At 37.0% G+C, this 18905-nt stretch overlaps 1 protein-coding gene across 1 annotated transcript in view; it reads left to right on the forward strand.

Moving 5' to 3' along the window:
- The window catches only part of MYO16 (myosin XVI), a 250981-nt gene that overhangs the window by 127812 nt on the left and 104264 nt on the right, over positions 1-18905 (forward strand). Inside the window, exons 16-18 of the mRNA XM_010216802.2 lie at positions 14397-14508; positions 17911-18028; positions 18780-18851. Coding sequence (XP_010215104.2) covers positions 14397-14508; positions 17911-18028; positions 18780-18851 — 302 coding nt within the window. The remainder of the gene's footprint in view (positions 1-14396; positions 14509-17910; positions 18029-18779; positions 18852-18905) is intronic.

Consider the following 18905-nt stretch of genomic DNA (forward strand, 5'->3'; position numbering starts at 1 on the left):
TATTAGGTCTGTGGCACTTACATATATCCAGTGGCTAAATTTGATCCTCTGTTGAAGAAATTAAACTCTGACTGTTTAGGTAGCCCAACAGTATTTCATGTCAGACTGAATATAGATGTAGCTCCAAGGGGGTGAAATTGCTGTAGAAACGGCAGCTTAAAACTAGATGTGATTACTCACTTATAAAAATGGTAGAGGAACTCATTTGGCTTTTAGTTTAAGTACAAAATATGTCTCTGCACTTTACTAGGATGCTAATCATCTCATATGTGGGGGGAGATTCAGTGGATTCAGCTCCTGAAACCACTTAGCTCTTACATTGCATAAATCTAGAGTGATAATATAGTTCTGCAATTTATATTTCAAAAGTCACTCTTAAAATCATCCCGATACAATTACTGCAGATGAATTTCCAGTCAGGAATGGGTCATTTAAGAATTTGTTATTGGCAGGCAGAAGTCCCTGTCATTAAACCTAGCTCATCTCCACTTAATGGTAGATCTAAGAGAGATGACACCTCTCACTATTATTTGAACTTATTATCTGAGCTCCCTGAGCCAACTTGATTCTTTTGATTGCACTGGAATAACTTTACTGTTACTCTAACCAACTCTCTCTGGGAAAGTCAGACAAGGTCAGCTGAAAGCTTAGCATGGTTTTCTTCTCTTAGTTCTTTCATTAATCATACCTCAAAAAATGACCTCAACACTGATGCTAAATCTGATTGTGTCAGTTTGGTGCCATTCACAGTGTTCCTTTGATTCCTGCTGAAATTGCACATGGATTTTTTATAGCTGAAATTTCATTACTTAAGTTGAATTTTGTCTAAGGCCTGCATGTAACCAATCCATTTCTTGTGATCATGTTAGGAGAGTGCTAATGGACAGAAGTTGTTAGGATCTGAGTGTTGTATGGCTTCTAAAAATGAAAGCTCCATCAGTCATGCCTTCTGAGATGATTTTATGCAATATAATACAGGACAGAACAGTCCAGGAATATCATGAACTGCATCACCATCACCCAGATGGTCTTTCAAATTTCTTTATTCTATGTGTAGATCTGTTTATCTCTAGTTGTGTGACACATCCCTTGGAATCACAGCACAAAGTGTTATTGCTACAGCTTAGTTCAATACAATGTAAAACATATAAAACGATGTACTTGGTGACTCATAGCAGAATTAAAAATAAATTTTTTAAAAAATCATATTTTATTCAGATTCAGAAATTCAGATTCAGATTCAGAAAGAGATTTAGAAAAGTCAGGTTTTTCTGGCATACTTAATGATTTTCATACATGCATTAGCCTACCTTAGCATGGAAATAAGTGGATTTTTTTTTTTTAAGATTTGTGCAATCAGAAGTCTGAATCAGACAAGGACACATACTGGGAAAAGCTAGCTGGGAGGAATTCAAAATATTTTTATCTTGGGTTTGTACTTCCTAACGCACCATTTTGGTCAATGACCTGTTTATGCTATCAAGGCCTCTGCTTATCCAATTGGCAGATTCATCATTTCTTTAGTAATATGGCTGAGAAAACTTATTAGATTGAATCCAGTTTGCACAAAGAATTATGTAAATCAAGAATCCTCTAAAATAAAGAGCTTAGTAGAATTTTTCTGTTGATGAGATCGACAGAAAAGGGCACCTGAACAATATACAAATACCATTTGACAAAGTGTATCGGGGTTATTGCTCAGCCGCTCTATATCATCTTCCAGAGGTCATGGAGGGCAGGGGAGGTGTCAGAGGACTGGAAGAAACCAATGTCATTCCAGTCTTCAAAAAAGACAAGAGGGAGGAGCCGGGAAAATACAGGCTGGTCAGCCTCACCTCTGTCCCTGGAAAGGTGATGGAGCAGCTCATCCCAGAGACCATCTCCAGGCATGTCAAAAAAAAGAAGGTGATCAGGAGTAGTCAGCCTGGATTCACCAAGGGGAAGTCATGTCTGACGAACCTGAGAGCCTTCTACAATGAGGTGACCAGCTGGATAGACGATGGGAGAGCCGTGGATGTTGTCTACCTTGATTTCAGCAAGGCTTCCAACACAGTCTCCCATAACATCCTCATAGGGAAGCTCTGGAAGCGTGGACTGGATGAACAGACGGTGAAGTGGATTGAGGACTGGCTGAATGGCAGAACCCAGAGGGTGGTGATAAATGGGGCCGAGTCTGGTTGGAGGCCTGTGGCCAGTGGTGTCCCACAAGGGTCAGTACTGGGCCCAGTGCTGTTCAACTTGTTCATCAATGACTGGGACGAGGGCACAGAGTGCACCTTCAGCAAGTTTGCAGATTATACAAAACTGGGAGGAGTGGCCGAGACTCCCGAGGGCTGTGCTGCCATTCAGAGGGACCTGGACAGGATGGAGAGTTGGGCAGAGAGGAACCTCATGAGGTTCAACAAGCAGTGCAGGGTCCTGCACCTGAGGAGGAATAACCTCAGACACCAGTACAAATTAGGGGTTGACCTGCTGGAAAGCAGCTGCGTGGAGAGGGATTTGGGAGTCTTGGTTGACAACAGGTTGACCATGAGTCACAAATGTGCCCTTGTGGCCAAGAAGGCCAATGATCCGGATCCTGGCCTGGAGAAGCATTGCCAGCAGGTCAAGGAAGGGGATCCTGCCCCTCTACTCAGCTCTGGTGAGGCCGCACCTGGAGTATTGGGTGCAGTTCTGGGCTCCCCAGAACAAGAAGGACATTGAGCTTCTAGAGAGGGTGCAGCATAGAGCCATGAAGATGATTAAGGGGCTGGAGCATCTATCATATGAGGAAAGACTAAGTGAGATGGGCCTGTTTAGCCTGGAGAAGAGAAGACTGAGAGGAGATTTGATCAATATGTTCAAGTACTTGGTAGGTGATCGTAGGGAGGATGGGGCCAGGCTCTTCTCCATGCTGGCTGGTGACAGGATGAAGGGTAACGGATGTAAATTGAAACACAGGACATTCCATCTCCAAGTGAGGAAGAATTTCTATACTGTGGGGGTGACAGAGCCCTGCAACAGGCTGCCCAGAGAGGTTGTGGAGTCTCCTTCTCTGGAGATCTTCAAAACCTGGACATCACCCTGTACCCTATGCTCTAGGTGTCCCTGCTGGAGCAGAGGAGTTGGACTAGACGATCTCTAGAGGTCCCTTCCAACCTTAACCATTCTGTGATTCTGTGATTTTTAAGAGTAGTTAGAGAGAAATGTAATTTATGACTTATGAGAAATGCTGTTACCTTTTAATATCTGTTTTAAATTTCATAAACTATTAACATAACCAAATTGTAAATGAATAAAAGTCTGCCAACTTGTTATTGTAGTATATTCAGCATATGTAGGAACTGCAGGGTTTGTTTTGACTGTGGTGCATTGATACAAGTTTCATGATCTGTGTTATTCATTTGAGATGAGACCAGTGCTGGTCGCCTGGAAAAAATTACCTGTCCTCTGTCAGGGACAATCTTGCTGAACATGAGAGGGCAACATGTAACTTAAACAGGCTTGTTGAAATCCCCTTTTTTTAAAAAAAAAGCTCCTAACATTGAGATAGTGTCCACTAGTGATATAGGATGCCTGATTGCTAAACACTAAACAGATGCCTAAGTTTATACATACATATTTACTTACTACATTTAAATCAGAAAGAAGAAGCCTTGCTTTGTAGAGCAAGTCAGTTATGTTTCGTGCTACACCAAATCATATTCATGCATTGCATGAGATTTTCTTAGCCTCAGGAGAGAGCTGTTTTTGTGATTTACCACTGCCTCTTAAAAAAAAAAAAAAAAGGTCTTATGCCTGATTCTGGTGTAAATAATATGTATATTTCAAATGTTACCAGTGATTTTGGGTCATTCAATTTTTTGTTTGTAAAGTTAAAGGACTTTAACTCGTACAGAATTATTTGTTTACTGTACATTTTTGAAAGCACACACTATACCTGCATAAACAAGAAGAAGAGGGCATCTCTTACATCAGCTGATCAGAAACTAATCCACTACAGTCAGCTGTTATGTGAAATTGGTTTGGAGTATTAGCAATGTCTTAAGTGATTAGTGAAGAAAGATATAGGAAGGCACCAAAGCACTTTTTAACTTTTCGATCTTAACCCAATAAGCTTTATTTCATGAATCATCATTTAAAAAGTAGTCAATGTTGATGGAAAAATTCCTTGAGGCTTGTAAACTTAATGCCATCTACCTGGAAACTTGTGCTGAAGTAAGTATGAACTCAGAAATACCAAATTACTCCTGGTTGTAGGAGCAAAGTTCAAACATATTTCGGGACACTGACTGAACCTGTTTTCACTTGTAGGCAAACTGACTTTGCATATTCAGACATGCTCAATGCTTCCTACTCTTTTATTATTATTTTCATTATGCTTGTTATTTAATGTATGTTTGACTTGAAAATTTTTCTGGTAAGGTTCCAGATAAAATAATGTGAGTAGGAGAAATGTGCACTATGACATATGCTGCCTTTATTATTTCTTTTAAGGTCACCCAAGGTATGAAAAATCCTATTTTGAGTCATTGCTGTCATGCATTCATTTTTTTCTTTGATGGAATTATCCTAGATTTACATTGTTATTTACCATGTACATTTTTATGTGTGATTTTAGGAACAAAAGGCTAGAGTTTGCAAATTAAATATATTCTACAGGAATCCGTGCAATTAAAAAGAAAAAATCTTAAGTTTAGCCTAAAAACATTTGTCCTTTTGAGAATAGAGACTATGATGTACTTCTTCATTTACCATTTGAGTGTATCTGCTGCCAGATAAATGATGCATATGATGATAAATGTAAAAGTTATTGTACGCTTTGCAATATAGGTACACTACATACAGAGCCATTTAAGATTTTATATTCTGCAAACATCAATGCCAAACATCAATGCCAAACAGTATACAGAACAGTGCAATGGCTAATATAAGCTTTTTGTACTAAATGCAGTTTACTTAAGACATACTGTAGCACGTGATTTCCTTAGTTTAGAAAAATAAAAGCAAGACCTCTGATCTGGCTATCATGAAAGCTGTCTGCAATGTTTAATTTACTAATAGTGTACTCTTACTTCCTTGACTGACATTAACAGTTTTTCTTATCTTTAAAAAGCAATTTTTGGTGTCTTACTGGTCTAGTCATGAGCAGAGATCTGTGTGCCTAAATGGCTGGCAGCAATTTCAGTTCAGTACTACTGCATGACATGGGTCAAAAGATATAAAATTTGCTCTGTTTGGGATAGGTTTAAACACTGAAGACACAGGTAAAAAAGGCAGCAAAATATGCTCCTTTTCTCTCAAAGAAAAAGCCAGTAGCTATTCATTATCATGTTCTATAGATGTTGTTGGCTTCATTGATGTCAACTGTTTTGTTTTGTCCTTATCTCGGTTCTGTTTACATACCAAACAGTGCTAAGTGCAAGGCAGCTTTTGCCCACTAACATCGACCTCTCATATTCACATGACAGATCTAAAGAATTAAAAATGTTTGTTGTAATGTCTTATTATGTGACTTCAGAGATGTAGTAGGGATTATTATGTGTGCTTATCTTTTAAATGTGTCCTATATTTATACTCTCAATACCCATGAACACAGTAATTTTAAAAGCATTTTTCAAAATATATGTAAACACGATGTCATTCATTCTCAGTCTGGCAAAACTGTCCTTAAATTAAATGGTTACTTCTACCTTGCTCAGCTCTTGGATTTAGCATATAGGCATGGGAATAGGTCGCCTTGTAGCAAAATTCGATATATTTTAGAGAAACGTTCCACAAATATTCAAAGGAAGACAATAAACAGTCCTCATTTTTAGAGAACTGGTTGTATAAAAGGTTGTATTTTCCCTTGATTTGCCATATACTTATACACAATAGCAGGCTTAGATATATACTTACGTGTTGCAGTGATATAGTGTCCCCTTAGCTTAAAGTAAAAATAACTGAACTGATAATGTTGTATTTTCAGTGATGACCGTTGTGTTTAATCAGGGTGACTATCCTGAGTTGAATAGGAAGGAAAGACATGGGCTGCACAGGCAAAAGCCACAAACATTTCACATGACTGTGCAGGCATATGCTTCGTTGGGCAGCACTAATAAGGGAAAGGAAGGGATTTAGCTTCTTAATCAGTGCTTCTTAACACAGTGTCACATTAAATGACATCCAAAACATGAATACTGACAGTGCTAGAGCTACCACCGGGTTATGAAATACTACTTTTACTCTCCTGTGACACTGGCTCTCTTGAGAATTTTCTAGCAATAAAGAATCAATCAACGAACATCAAAGACTTCTTAATAAGAAAGGACCAGTCCGTACTGGTTTTATTTTATAGATATTATCCAAAGATAGGTGCGAATAAAAGTTATGTCCATGTGGATCATAAAACATGCACTTATAGAACGGCTAGTGCAAAGCAGGCAATAAAAAATTTACTTCTAACTACAACAGAATTATAAAAAAAGAAAGAAAATCTGCATGTTAGGAGAATTTTGAGGAAAATCATGTCTATATTTCAAAATGATATTTTAAAACAGCATTACTTCGTTTCTGGATTCCAGATTTCTTCAACAGGACAGTGCAGAGTACTTCTGGATAACAATGACAGAGATTTTCACATGATTCCAGCATGATATTCAGTAACAAGTAGAGTGTATGAGGAGATGGTTTTGGCAGCTATTTCAAATTGTGAATGAGTGTAGAAAGCTTTTTAATAAGTTGTTTCACAAGAGAAATAAGAATTTGCATACAAAATGCAAGATTTCTGAATTTTAACATCATCTGCAATTATTTATATTGAAAAATTATTATTCCAAATCCTGCATTTTGTTAATTATTTATTTACTCTTAGTTGCTTCTGTCTGAAAATTCTTCACCTGTTTATCTAGATTTTCTTTTAACAAAATAAATATATTAGGTAGTATGAGCAATCATGCTAGCACAAGAATTGATTTTTTTCTGTTTTTCTAGAGTTAAGCTAAGGCAAGTCAGTTACCAGTTACCCTGATGTATCTGAGAAAAAACAAACTATGGCATTCAACCCTTCTTAGGCATTTTGTTCCTTCATTACTGAAAATATAAAGAGAAAAAACAAATCCCATGTTATTTTACTCTTGGTTTGAAAGAGTTCTGCAGAGAATTGATCCAACTCTGCATCAAGACACACTGTCTGTTGTACAAACAGGCAGGTTCTTTGAAAATCTGTTGCAATAGCCACAGAAAAGGAAGAGATAATATACTGATTCTTAAGCTAATATTAGGACTGTTTTAGCTGCTTTCCCATTCATTCTCCTTGTTCTTACCAGGAAGGAAATTTATCCTTCTTGGATCTTGAAACTTGCAGATTTCTGCCTCAGGATGATATTTGGAATAAACAAACTTTCTGTAGTCACTCAGCCACATCTTTCTTCCAGTTTACCCAACATAAATCTAACATCTAAGATGAGCTCATTTTGTGTACTGCATCCTGCTGCCCTCTTTCAGTGTGCTTACCTGGGAGCGCAGTAGAATTTTTCAAAATAAAAGTTCTATCTTCACTTAGTTATTTTTGGTGGAGAAATTCCAGCCAGCAACAGCATCAAGATAATTTGGCTTAAACTCATCTTGTATCTGGGCAATAAATGTTTTGCACATTCTGCATGAATCAGTGATCTTTCTATGTCTGTGCTTTTGGACCCAACATATTCAAGGAACTGTAGAACTCTACCTTTTTGAATTATCTTCTCTTAGTCTTAAATAGACTACAAAAAGCCTACTCTTTTGCTTTAGGTTATATTTGCTGATGTATTTCTAATTGCTTGCACCTACATTTTCTATAACTGTACCTATTTCCTCTGAAATGAGATTCCAAGATTGATGGAATAGTCTAGCTGAAGCTTGAGTAAAGTGTTTTATTGCTGTAGTACTGGGATATGTAAATAAGGATGTTAATATTATGATTGCTTTTTTGATTATTACTTTTTTTGCAATATTATGATGTAGGGCCTCCCATTTGGTTTGTGATACATTCTTTTCTGAAGATCCATGACCTAGCCAGTGTTGCCTGCCTTAAGTCTATACTTTCAATTATTGATATGTTCTACTTTTTATTTGTTCTTAATTGAATTGTATCTTGACAGTACTCATTCATGTTTGCCTTAGCTCCTTGAAGAAATATGTTTTCATTTGTTTCTTTTCCAGACACTTTCTTTAACTAAAAACTAGTTTAAATAATCTTAGTCATCACCTCATTCCTTTCTGTTTTTATATTTGTATTAAACACGTCTTCTGTTTCTAGTCTGAGCGTAACCTGGAAGACTCTGAATACTCTGAGACCTTAAATGAAAAAATTGCATATAAGCAATTTGAAAATTAATCTTTTTACCTATAATCAGAACATTTTTATTCAAAAGGTTAACTGTGATCTGAGATATCCCAAGCAATACTTATTGCACTGACTTATCAGATATAATAAAATTTCAAGACTAACAACTGATCTTTATATTTCATTGCCTTTATATCAAGCCTTCTGTGGCCCAGCAAGCTTTACAAGAGAATTCATATGTAACAGTACTCAGCTTCTACCAGGAAAGGATTCGTGATCTAGCAAACAGCTAGATGTTGACTTTAAAAAAAAAAAATCCATTTTCTTTCATCATGCAGCTTCATCCTAAGTCTTTATAGTGACTTAGAACCACTTAATGATGTAATCCCACCAAGAATTCTCTTAATTATTCATGACAGAATGTATTTCCTTCAGGAAAGACTCCTGAAAAGAAGTGTCCATCTGGCAAAAACAAGCTTCCTCTTCACCCCTAATTGGAAGCCAACTTTAGCTATCCTGATGAAAGGGAATTTCTGATCAGGTGGACCGAAACTGGTAACCTCTTTCAGACACCTATGCTGTCAGATACTGTAATGAACTATATACTTTTGTGTGAGAAACATGTATGTTGCATAGATAAAATGATTGTTCTTACAGAATATTTGAACATTTCAAGTGTCAGATTTTACAAATGCAGAGTGGTTGGGAGTTGAGGAAGTGTTTTGGTATGAGGTCTGCTATGACAGGGTCCCTGTGGTAGCCCTTGGCTTCTCTCTTTGTGGTCAGTTGTGTGTTCCAAGGTCTTTTTTCTCACCTGACAACAGTAAATAAAAGATCCTCAATTCTGACTGTAGTCATCTGCAGAGATGATTAGTGTAAAATATCTTTTATTTTCAGCCTTTTTTGCTAGAGAGAGAATAAGGTCAAATATATCCGTATAAGATCCTTTGTGCCTTACATCAACACAGATATCTTTTGAAGCGCTAATGACTACAGTCAGTAGACTTTGATAACTATTGTCTGGAAGTTTATGGATGTATCAGATTGTGATTAAAGTGTGAACCAGCTTTTCCAGATTGGGGAGTAAACCCATGGCATGAAAGATTTTTTTTTCTGGCTTTGTTTTGACTCGACTTAAAATCTCAATAAAAATATTAACTTTGAAAACCCTTGATATTCTTAAGCCTCACACTGAAAGGTGCTGAAACTTCTTGAATTCAGCTCTGTAAAAGTTTCTGCCCCAGAATCTTTTTTATCAGCAAACTAGAAAGTTGCAGCACTTACATAGGATGTAACATACGAAGGCTTAGTATGTTCTTCTGCTTTAGATGCTTTGAACTTGCTTTGAGATGGTCTGTCTAACACAAGAGCAGGGAAGCTGCAGGTCTTTACTGTGGATCAGTAATGAGAAAACAGATACCCCTTTTCCAAATGATTACCAAATTTGCAAATCTTGTGAGGGTTTGTTTTGTTTTGTGTGTGTATATGTGTGTGTGTGTTTTTCTCCCTCTAGATAGGTTCTAATAAGCCACTTTCACCTTTTGTGAAATTATTGTTTTGTGAATCCTGCCTTTCATTTCTTTTGTTTTCCTTGTCTTTCCTTTCTTTTGTTTTCCTTGTAATGAAATGAAATGACATGTTTTGTTTATGTCAAATGAAGCAAAATACTTTGTTTGTTACTAAATGCTATTAGGTTGCAATTCAAAAGAATAGAAAAGAAACAAAAAGAAATTAATTTACCTTCAGTCCAGATCAGATATTGTTTTTCTGTGTTTTGGTGGAAGAGCAAACTGATAGTCAAACTTTTGGTTTTGGTCTCGGCTCCTTGTTACTTGCTTTATCATCTAAGTAAGTAGACTGTATTAATTTTTTAAGAAAAAGTTTATAACCAGTAGTTAAGAAATCAAGGAATTTTGAAATGTGCATATGTGAGAAAAACTCTTAATTGTTCAAGGAAACTGATATTTTTTCCTATGTAATTCCTCATTGTATTTGATAACTATATACCAAATTGTGAATTTGAATGGAGGTGTAAGTGTAATAATAAAAATGAATTGTGAGAGTTATAATGAGAATGGTAATATGCATAATGCTTGTCAACTTATATGTGCATGAAAAATTTAATGTCACAATAAGTAACTTTTTATAATCTTGGGCAAACCAATCATGCTTCTCCATGAAAACTTGATCTATGTCCTTCAAATTATAACTGAAAATTATACTATGATGAGCAATATAAATAAAAATTAGCACCAGTGATTTTTTTTTCCTAAATAGCTCATTCTTTTATATCCATTGGTAAATTAGGATAGATATGAGAATGTTATAAACCTACAAATTATGGCTTTTAGGAAAAAAAAGAAAAAAAAAGTCTCCATTTTTCAACTAGCTCTGTATAATGCATCATTATGTTTTGCTCAAAGTTACTGTGGTCTACTATAATTATTCATTAGTTTATCTTTTAAATTAACCAAATTTTGTGGATCGATGAATTTCTTTTTGCAATTGACAGTCACTGATCACGTCTTTAAAACTTTTCAGTGTGCTGATAAGCTGTCTGCCAGGAATACTAGTCTAGTACAAATGTTGACATGGCATCATTTAAACAGATGGTTAGACAACCAGTAGAGCAAAGTTAATTATTAGAACTACATTGGTTGATTCATCATTTTCATCAGAGATATAAACATTGCTTGTCAGAGGAGCTACCTACAACTAAAAGGTTCAACTACAGCCAAAATCTGAGAATATTTTTTTCTAAGGTACAGTAGAGATTAGATGCATTTGTGAAATGAATTTGCACACATAAACGTGCAAATAAAGCTAATAAAATAAGTAATTCTAGTGCACAGTCTGCATACATCAAATATTAGAAAAAAATGCTTCTGGGTTGTGTAAAATAGTGTTTTGTGTAGACTATCTTTTTTTCTATTTTTTTTTTTTCCAGTAAGAAAGAAGTCAGAAGTGATTAGGTCTGGTTTGTGTTTGCTTCCAGACTTTCCAAACTTTGCTGGAAACTTATGGGACTATCAGACACACTCTAGTAACTACATGGGATTCTAAAAATGTGTGATGACCGTAATATTTTAGTTTATGGTAGCAAACAAGTATGTAAAACTCATAACCCAAAGATACATGGTGAGTTACACTGGAAATTCTAAGCAGTTTAATCTCCCTTCAGCAGCAGCATTATAATGCTGTGCGGGTCACTCAAAAGTCAAAAGACAAAAACATTCTGTAAATGAGAGAAAAACTATGCTTATTAAAAAGAAGTTTACGTTTTATGGAACAATGACATATCAGCAAGGTGAGACTGTTACATGAATATTTAGACTATAAAAGTCCCTATAAGACACCCCTTTTCCCCTTTCTTATTTTTACAGGAGATGCGGCAAATTATAATTCCTTTAGCACTCTGCCTCGTAAGTGTAAATAGACAGGCAATAATATTAAACATCTCAAAACTTTCTTATGGTCTTCGGGGAAAGGAAGGTGAGAAGGAATCAGCAGGGAAGTAGAAAGACATTTGTTCTTACTTGTGTCTAAATGTCACTATGTTTCTGAACTAGAATGTGCTGATCATTAATCAGAAAAATATAATATGTGACTGCTTGTACCTATAGTATGTACACTCCACTCACTCTCCCTCACTCTGCTACACTGCATATTTTGTGCACTTATTGGAATTTATATAGTATCCTTCTGTAGATCTAAGTGCTTTGTGCAATTATTTCAGCCTTAACATGCTTGACATTGCAAACATACAGCAGTTAAATGGGCACATCGTTGAAGCAATTTTGATCTTCAGTCATTAAATAGCCTGGAAATGAGTGAGCCTTGTGATATGTTGTAGAAGTTGAGGAACCTCATTGCTTTTAGACTTGATTCTAAATTCAAATGCACCTTAGAAAATGTCCAAATTGAGCCCTTTCCAAGGGGACCAGTACATCTACTGATTAGATCTTCAGGAGATTTATACTGGGAAAGTCAACTTCTCTTCCAAGAGGCATGTCCTGGCAGATGCTGCCATTTATGGCTGGGTTTGAAGGAGCCACAGGCATCTGGTTTGGCAGGTACCTAGTTTGCCCCTTGCCGTCTCAGCAGGAAATGCTTGCACTGAAGGCTGGAAGTGCCTCATGCTACATGTTGGTTCATACCATGGCTTTTTTTGTTTGTTTTTGTTTTTTTCCTCCAAGGGGAATAAACCTTCTGGGTCACTTTGCAATGCCATAGCCTCTTTTGGCATGGATTAGCAGTAGTTGTAGACCTTTTGTAGACCAATATCCGCTAGCACTTTACCTATGCTTGAAAAACAGCTAATTAAACGGGATTGCTTAAATAAGAAATGTCTGCAATCCCATATTCATGGGACAGGGAAGTGTGTTTCTTGTTCAGTGCAGAGAGAGACAGTGAGTTCCTTAGCCAGAACCAGTGAGGAGTCTTTTTTTGCAAACAGTAGCCATAAGCTTCCAGCTCCTCCAGTGAGGACATTTGGATGACAGAGTAGATGAGTAGATGCCACTGGAAAGCTCCTGATGATGCATAAAGAAGCAACATGGACACATGATGCACAGCACTGAACTGGTATAAGCTTACATTGCAGGTCAGAGCTATGGAAAGTGTTCTGGTGAATTAACCTTTAAACCAGTAGGTTCTAAGCCAGGCTCAGTTTCAGCTTTATTCTGTCCTCTCTTTGACAAGGTTAAAAAAAAAAAAAAAAAAAAAAAAAAAAAGAGAGAGAGAGAGAGAGAGAAGAGAGAGAAAGAAAAACAGTAACAAAACATAAATTTGGCATAAACTCTGAATCATCTCTTCAAACTAATTTGAAAGATGTGCTTAAATTCTTGTTTGAAGAAGAAACACTGCAGAGCTCTTGCATTGGTGGTCATGGACCTGTGTTCATAGGCTGTAGCCACTGTGATGTGAGGCTTGTTTGTACTTGAAGTATTTGCTGATTGAGTTGCGCTGTGGGCGCAAGGAGTCTTTATGCATCCACGTGCTTCTCCCCATCATTCCCTCTCCGTCCACTTTCTGAGATATATTATACCCATATCAATCCAAGGTAAATCTGCACTAGTAAGGCCAGTATTAATCCACTGCAGTCACACCGTGCATTTCATGACATAACACCTCATAAATCTCTATGTCAGTTAGAAACTTTGTTATTTCAAGCAGGTCACGATACATTGTTGTAAGGGTTGCGTTGCTCTTTTCAATAGTCTGCTGGGCTAGTTGCTGGTTACTGTGTTGTGTGTTACTACTCTTTATGTTGGTGCTCTCTGTTTTTTTCTTAGTTGTTGCACTAGGTGCCCCTCTCTCTTCTAATCATTATTTTTGAGGGAGTTGCAATGTGCTATGTTGTTTCCTTTTGAATCACAGTGTATACTGTGGCGCAGCTTAATGTACATAAAGTACAGCATAAGGTAAATGTACATATATTTACCACACTTTCTACTTTATTCAGTGTGTTACCTTGGCGTAAGAGGCGCTTAGTATACCTGTCACCCCTCTGTCACCCCTTCAGCAGTTTAGGTAGCAAATGATCTTGGGATCCAGTGCATAAGATCTGATGAGGGAGCTTAAAGAAGGAAATCTCAAATCTTCCTTCTGAAGGAGAATCTCTGTTAGTGCAAGAACAAGTTGTATAAATTAAATCTGAAGTTTTAGCTTATAGTTGTGACTAGAGCTGAGAATCAAGGAGCCACAAAGAGCCCTTCAGGATTTCTTTTCTGAGCTTTTTATGGGCAGAGAATATCAGGATCCAAAAATGAAATTATGTCACCTGACTCTGCACAAGCACAGAAGTGCTTTTGTCCGGAGACAGCCAGTGTCACAAGTACAGCCTGGGAGCTAATATCTGTATTCGAGAAATGTACAGTTCAGTAAGAACTTAAGGAAAGAAATATGGAGCATTCTGCCAAAAATACCATTCCCTCCAAAGGCAGATAAAACTCTGAGATCAATGTGTGGTTGGCACTTAAGTGCCTTGGATATGTACGTTTGTGTCCATCTTCTACTAAGTTAGGAGGGGAAAGAAGACTTTAGCATCATGAATTCAGTTCTGCACTGGCTTTGTAAACACTGTATGTGTTCTTCTCCTTCTGCACAGGTATCTAAGCCGGACAGCACTGGAAGAGACCGTGTTCACAGCCAACCCTCAAAGCAAGGAGAAATTAGCTGTGCTAAAGCAAGCTCTAGGTGCTCTGGGATTCAATAGCCTGGTAAGTTCCAGATGCGGCCTCAGCAGGGCTGAGTAGAGGGGCAGGATCACCTCCCTCGACCTGCTGGAGACGCTCTTCTTAACGCACCCAGGATCCCAAGTTATACAAGCTGTGTTATTTCTGGCTAAAATCACAGTGTTATTTAGTTAAAAGCTCTTCATGAGGAACTCTTACTGATAAACTTTTGTGGGGAAAAGAAGTGTCTTCCTGCCTCTCTCTTTTTCCGTTGGTAAAGACCTTGAAACAATATACAGTGCTAGTTCACTCCAGGGAAATTACTGTAATCACTTTTAATTAGACACAGCACCAACAATGTAAATCTTTTTCATTCTTAAAGATTCACAAAACAGCTGCAAGGTATAATACTCTGAACAATTAAATTACATAGATAAAAAGAAGCAATCAAATCCCATGTGACAGAAACCTCATAAAACCCACAGGAATTTTTTTCCCCTCCCTGATTATCTCCCTGTCCCTTTTAATTTTGTGAAATACACATTCCAAATGCCTTTGCTAGCAGCACCTGAAAAGAAGCACGTATATATTTATACCAAAAAAAAAAATTATATATGTGTAACCTGAAAGGACTGAATTAAGCTCCCCAAGACCATCAAGAGGAGACAGGCCTCATATTTGTCTTCAATACTAATGAAGAAAATTTGGGAAATTAATGAAGAAAAGTTCTAGAGAACAAAGATGTGAAGGGAATCTGAGGTCTGAACTCACATAAGTTATATAATTTCCTTCAGGGTGCTAGAATATTTAACTGACTTTCCTATTTATTACAAATGAATGTGCTGCATAACAAAATGCATAAACAGCAGTAATTCCAGAAAGAGGCAAAAATTTACTTTCTTTGCCCCTAGATGATATTTAGTGTCATAAGAAAAGAAGCTGAGGAAATGTTATTGTGCCAGTATGCTATAACTTATAATAAAAAGGGATCAAGGAACATTAGCAAAAAAAAAAAAAAAAAATGTGACCCAGTGCTGAAGCTGTTTCTTAGCTGTGGGGTAGACTAACTTCTCTGGCAATAGTATATCATATAATTTCTGGTATTCACCAGTGAAGATATTAACAAGTGATGTTTGCTAACCTCTGAAAGGTGACAAGCTTTCAAAATAAAGATTTTTTTTTTTACATGAGTATTCGTGTGACCACTTAAGAAATCAAACACATATGGCTTTATTTAAAAGAATTATTTTTTTCTCTATTTTTTTCTCTTAATAGCTCAAACTCTGTACCTGTAGAACCTGGTATAAAAGTTCTGTTCAGTTCTTCATTAGGTGTTCACAGACTGGTTGATCTCTCTCTTATTAACATTTCTGTTCAATTGAGGAAGGGCTTCAACCCATAAATAAATACCCAGTGCATAATGAAGTACATTTTGAAAGCCTGCAGAAACTGTCTGGGAAGTCTTTTCTTAGAAAAATACAGAATTATTTTGGATTCAGCACTACAACTTCAACAATCCTTTGTTCAGAGTTCCAGAAAGGAAGTTGCCTTGTGAAAATAAACTTAAATTGGTTTCCAGCTCCTCCACATACACGCAGCACCAGAATAACCACTTAGGTGACTAGAAACTTGTGGATCTGTACACAGATTTCCTATGGTAAAGGATACAGATGGAGAATAGCGTCAATAAAACACATCTAAAGTAACATTACACCATTTCTAAAATATATGGAAAGGTTGGTGTGTTATTCTTGATCATCTAGCCACATTTAATGTTAGAGCAAGTTATCTTTATGTAGAATTAAGCATTCCTAGACAATCTGTAATGAAATCTTGCAAAGTGCATACTTACCTGAAAAATAAGTATATTGTAAGTTACTATAGATAAGTTATTTTACAGATAAGTATTTGAGAATTTGGGCTAAACCTGAGACCTTACCAAATTTGCCAAAATCAATAGCTGCTGGGGCAGTTCAGTACCATACAGTCATACCCACACCTTCTCAATGCCCTAACAAAGAAGCAAGAAATACACAGTATTGCTATGGCACTTCACGAGAAGTAGGGTGTATCACCTTAGCTTGAATGCCGTGTTAGCATGACTATTTTCCTCCTGCTACAAACGCTGTCTTATTCAGGGTTTTCCTGTGAGGAAGGGTAACAAAATATCTTGCTTTTTTTTCTGGTCTTCAGCATGGGATCTATATATATATATAAAGGAAAAAAAGGTATTGACATTTTTATGTCTAGCTCACACAGTAAGAAATTGAAGCACTTGCCTTCAAATGTAGTTTGATTTAGAGAATCAAGCTTACTTAAACCCCATTTATTTTTTTTAGTGTCCTTTGATTAGTGACATATTTATTAGAGAAAGGAACAAGAATGAAACAGATCCAAAACAGATCAGGATTTTTTTAATCCAATCTGTTGTCTCTGCAAACCACTTACAAGTTGTCCAAGATCAGTTTCAGCATTTTCAAAATTCAGTACAATCCCTAAGGTTGTGCTGCAGTGCTGAAAATAAAGAGGATGCAGTAGCTAAGTATTTCGTTTATAGTGTATTTTTGAATCTTATTCTGCAAATTTCAGTAAGTGAGTCTTCTCACTTTACATAATGTTTCAGTAGGATTATGTTCCACATATTATTTCTCAGAAAAATTTCAAGTAAAAATTACCATATGAATTTGCTATATATAATACTATATCATGCCATAACATGTATTGGGTTTCCTTGCTTTATAAGTTTTGGTTCATTTTCCGTGGATCATTTTTTTGCTGGAATTTAAAAACACCATAAACAATCAAATGAAAGAATAGTTCGCCTACTTGGGTAAAAATCTTGCATTCATGATAACTGCTTCACAGCATTAGAGGCATCTGAACCCATTAGCCATGGAGGGAGAAAGATGTGGGTAAGAGAGGTTTTTTGATTTCTTTTAAACATTAACTGCAGCTCCAGGAATCTGCTACAATTTAAAACTAAATCATTTGGTTGTGAATGTAATTGGTTGAGGGAAAAAACAAAAACAAAAATTAAACTTGCTATTTCCAGGTTATCTTTCCTGCAGAGAAATTCTCCATGAGGAAGAACTATCTATTTCTCACAGAAATAATGCATCCAATAAAGATATTTCAGTATTATTTTTCACATTCTAAAAAAGTTATTAACCTAGCAGTTAATGTGATTTGTATTCATGCAGAAGTTAAAAAAAATAAAATAGAAACTTACTGTTTTACATAAACTATTTTGTGATTCTGTTTTATACCCTAGATGGGTTTCAGTTTGATTTCTAAATCCATATTTCCTGTATATTAGCATTTTACATGTGAGCCCATACAAATGCCAGTGATATGAACAGCTAGCCCTTGCCTGCTTTGCGAAGCATTCCCTTTCGCTGGGCTGCCCACCCGATCTCTTATTTATTTCTGTGTCTACCACACACGCAGGAGGTGGAGAACCTGTTTGTAATCCTCGCTGCAGTCCTGCACCTCGGAGACCTCCGGTTCACCACCCTGACCGACGCTGAGACCGCGTTTGTGGCCGACCTGCAGCTCCTGGAACAAGGTCAGTGGGACATGACGCGGAGCGTCGCCGCGTGTTCGTGTGCGGGGCTGTTGCGCTCATCGGCCGACAGATGGAAACCCAGCTCCAGCGAGACCAGGATCTGCCTTCGGAAGTCTCGTAAATGATTCTGGGAAGAGGGCATCCAGCTGACTCGGATGCTTTATAAACTACGGATTTTTATGGGACTGAAGGAAATGCGCTTATGGCAAATTATCTAATTTGGTGTCACGCTTATTGGTGTCGTTTGCCAAAAGGAATTGCATGGTGCGCTTTGTGCTGTCTTATTTTAAAACACTCTTGCACAGCTTGTCAACAGCTGAACACTATGCACGGAATTGAATCCCTTCCATGCAAATCCTTTGTCTTAAAAGAGGCTCTTGCCCGCGTGCTTTGAAGTTGCCCTGTTGGTTACTTGCAAATCTCTTCAAAGTGGCTTATGGATAGGGACTGTCAATAAGCAGCATACCTTAATACTGGGCAGAGCCTGCCAAGCCCTGGGGAAAGTCCTGAGTAATCTGTAAAAGGGAAAGCTGTAAATGTAATACAGAGGTGCATACAAACTTCACAAAGTGCTGTTTAGAGTAATTCAGTTTTACAAGTTCATTAATTTTGATTACTGATCTGACCATGCTTTTTCTCCTTTAGTGTGCAGATTCTTCCACTGTACAGCAAATAGCACCTACATATGAAAATCTGTTCTAAAAAATGCAGCATGATGTGGAACACAAATCAGTCTCTCTTTTTATTTCAGTGGCAGGAATGCTGCAGGTTTCACCAGATGAATTTGCTTCAGCCTTAACAACTGATGTTCAGTATTTTAAAGGTAATCTCTTCCAAGCCTGTGTTCTCATAGATGAGACCTGGTGGTATTATGCTT

Source organism: Tinamus guttatus, unplaced genomic scaffold, assembly GCF_059628265.1.
Source record: "Tinamus guttatus ecotype Peru unplaced genomic scaffold, ASM5962826v1 Tinamus_guttatus_pri_ptg000047l, whole genome shotgun sequence".
In the NCBI taxonomy this organism is placed as follows: domain Eukaryota; kingdom Metazoa; phylum Chordata; class Aves; order Tinamiformes; family Tinamidae; genus Tinamus; species Tinamus guttatus.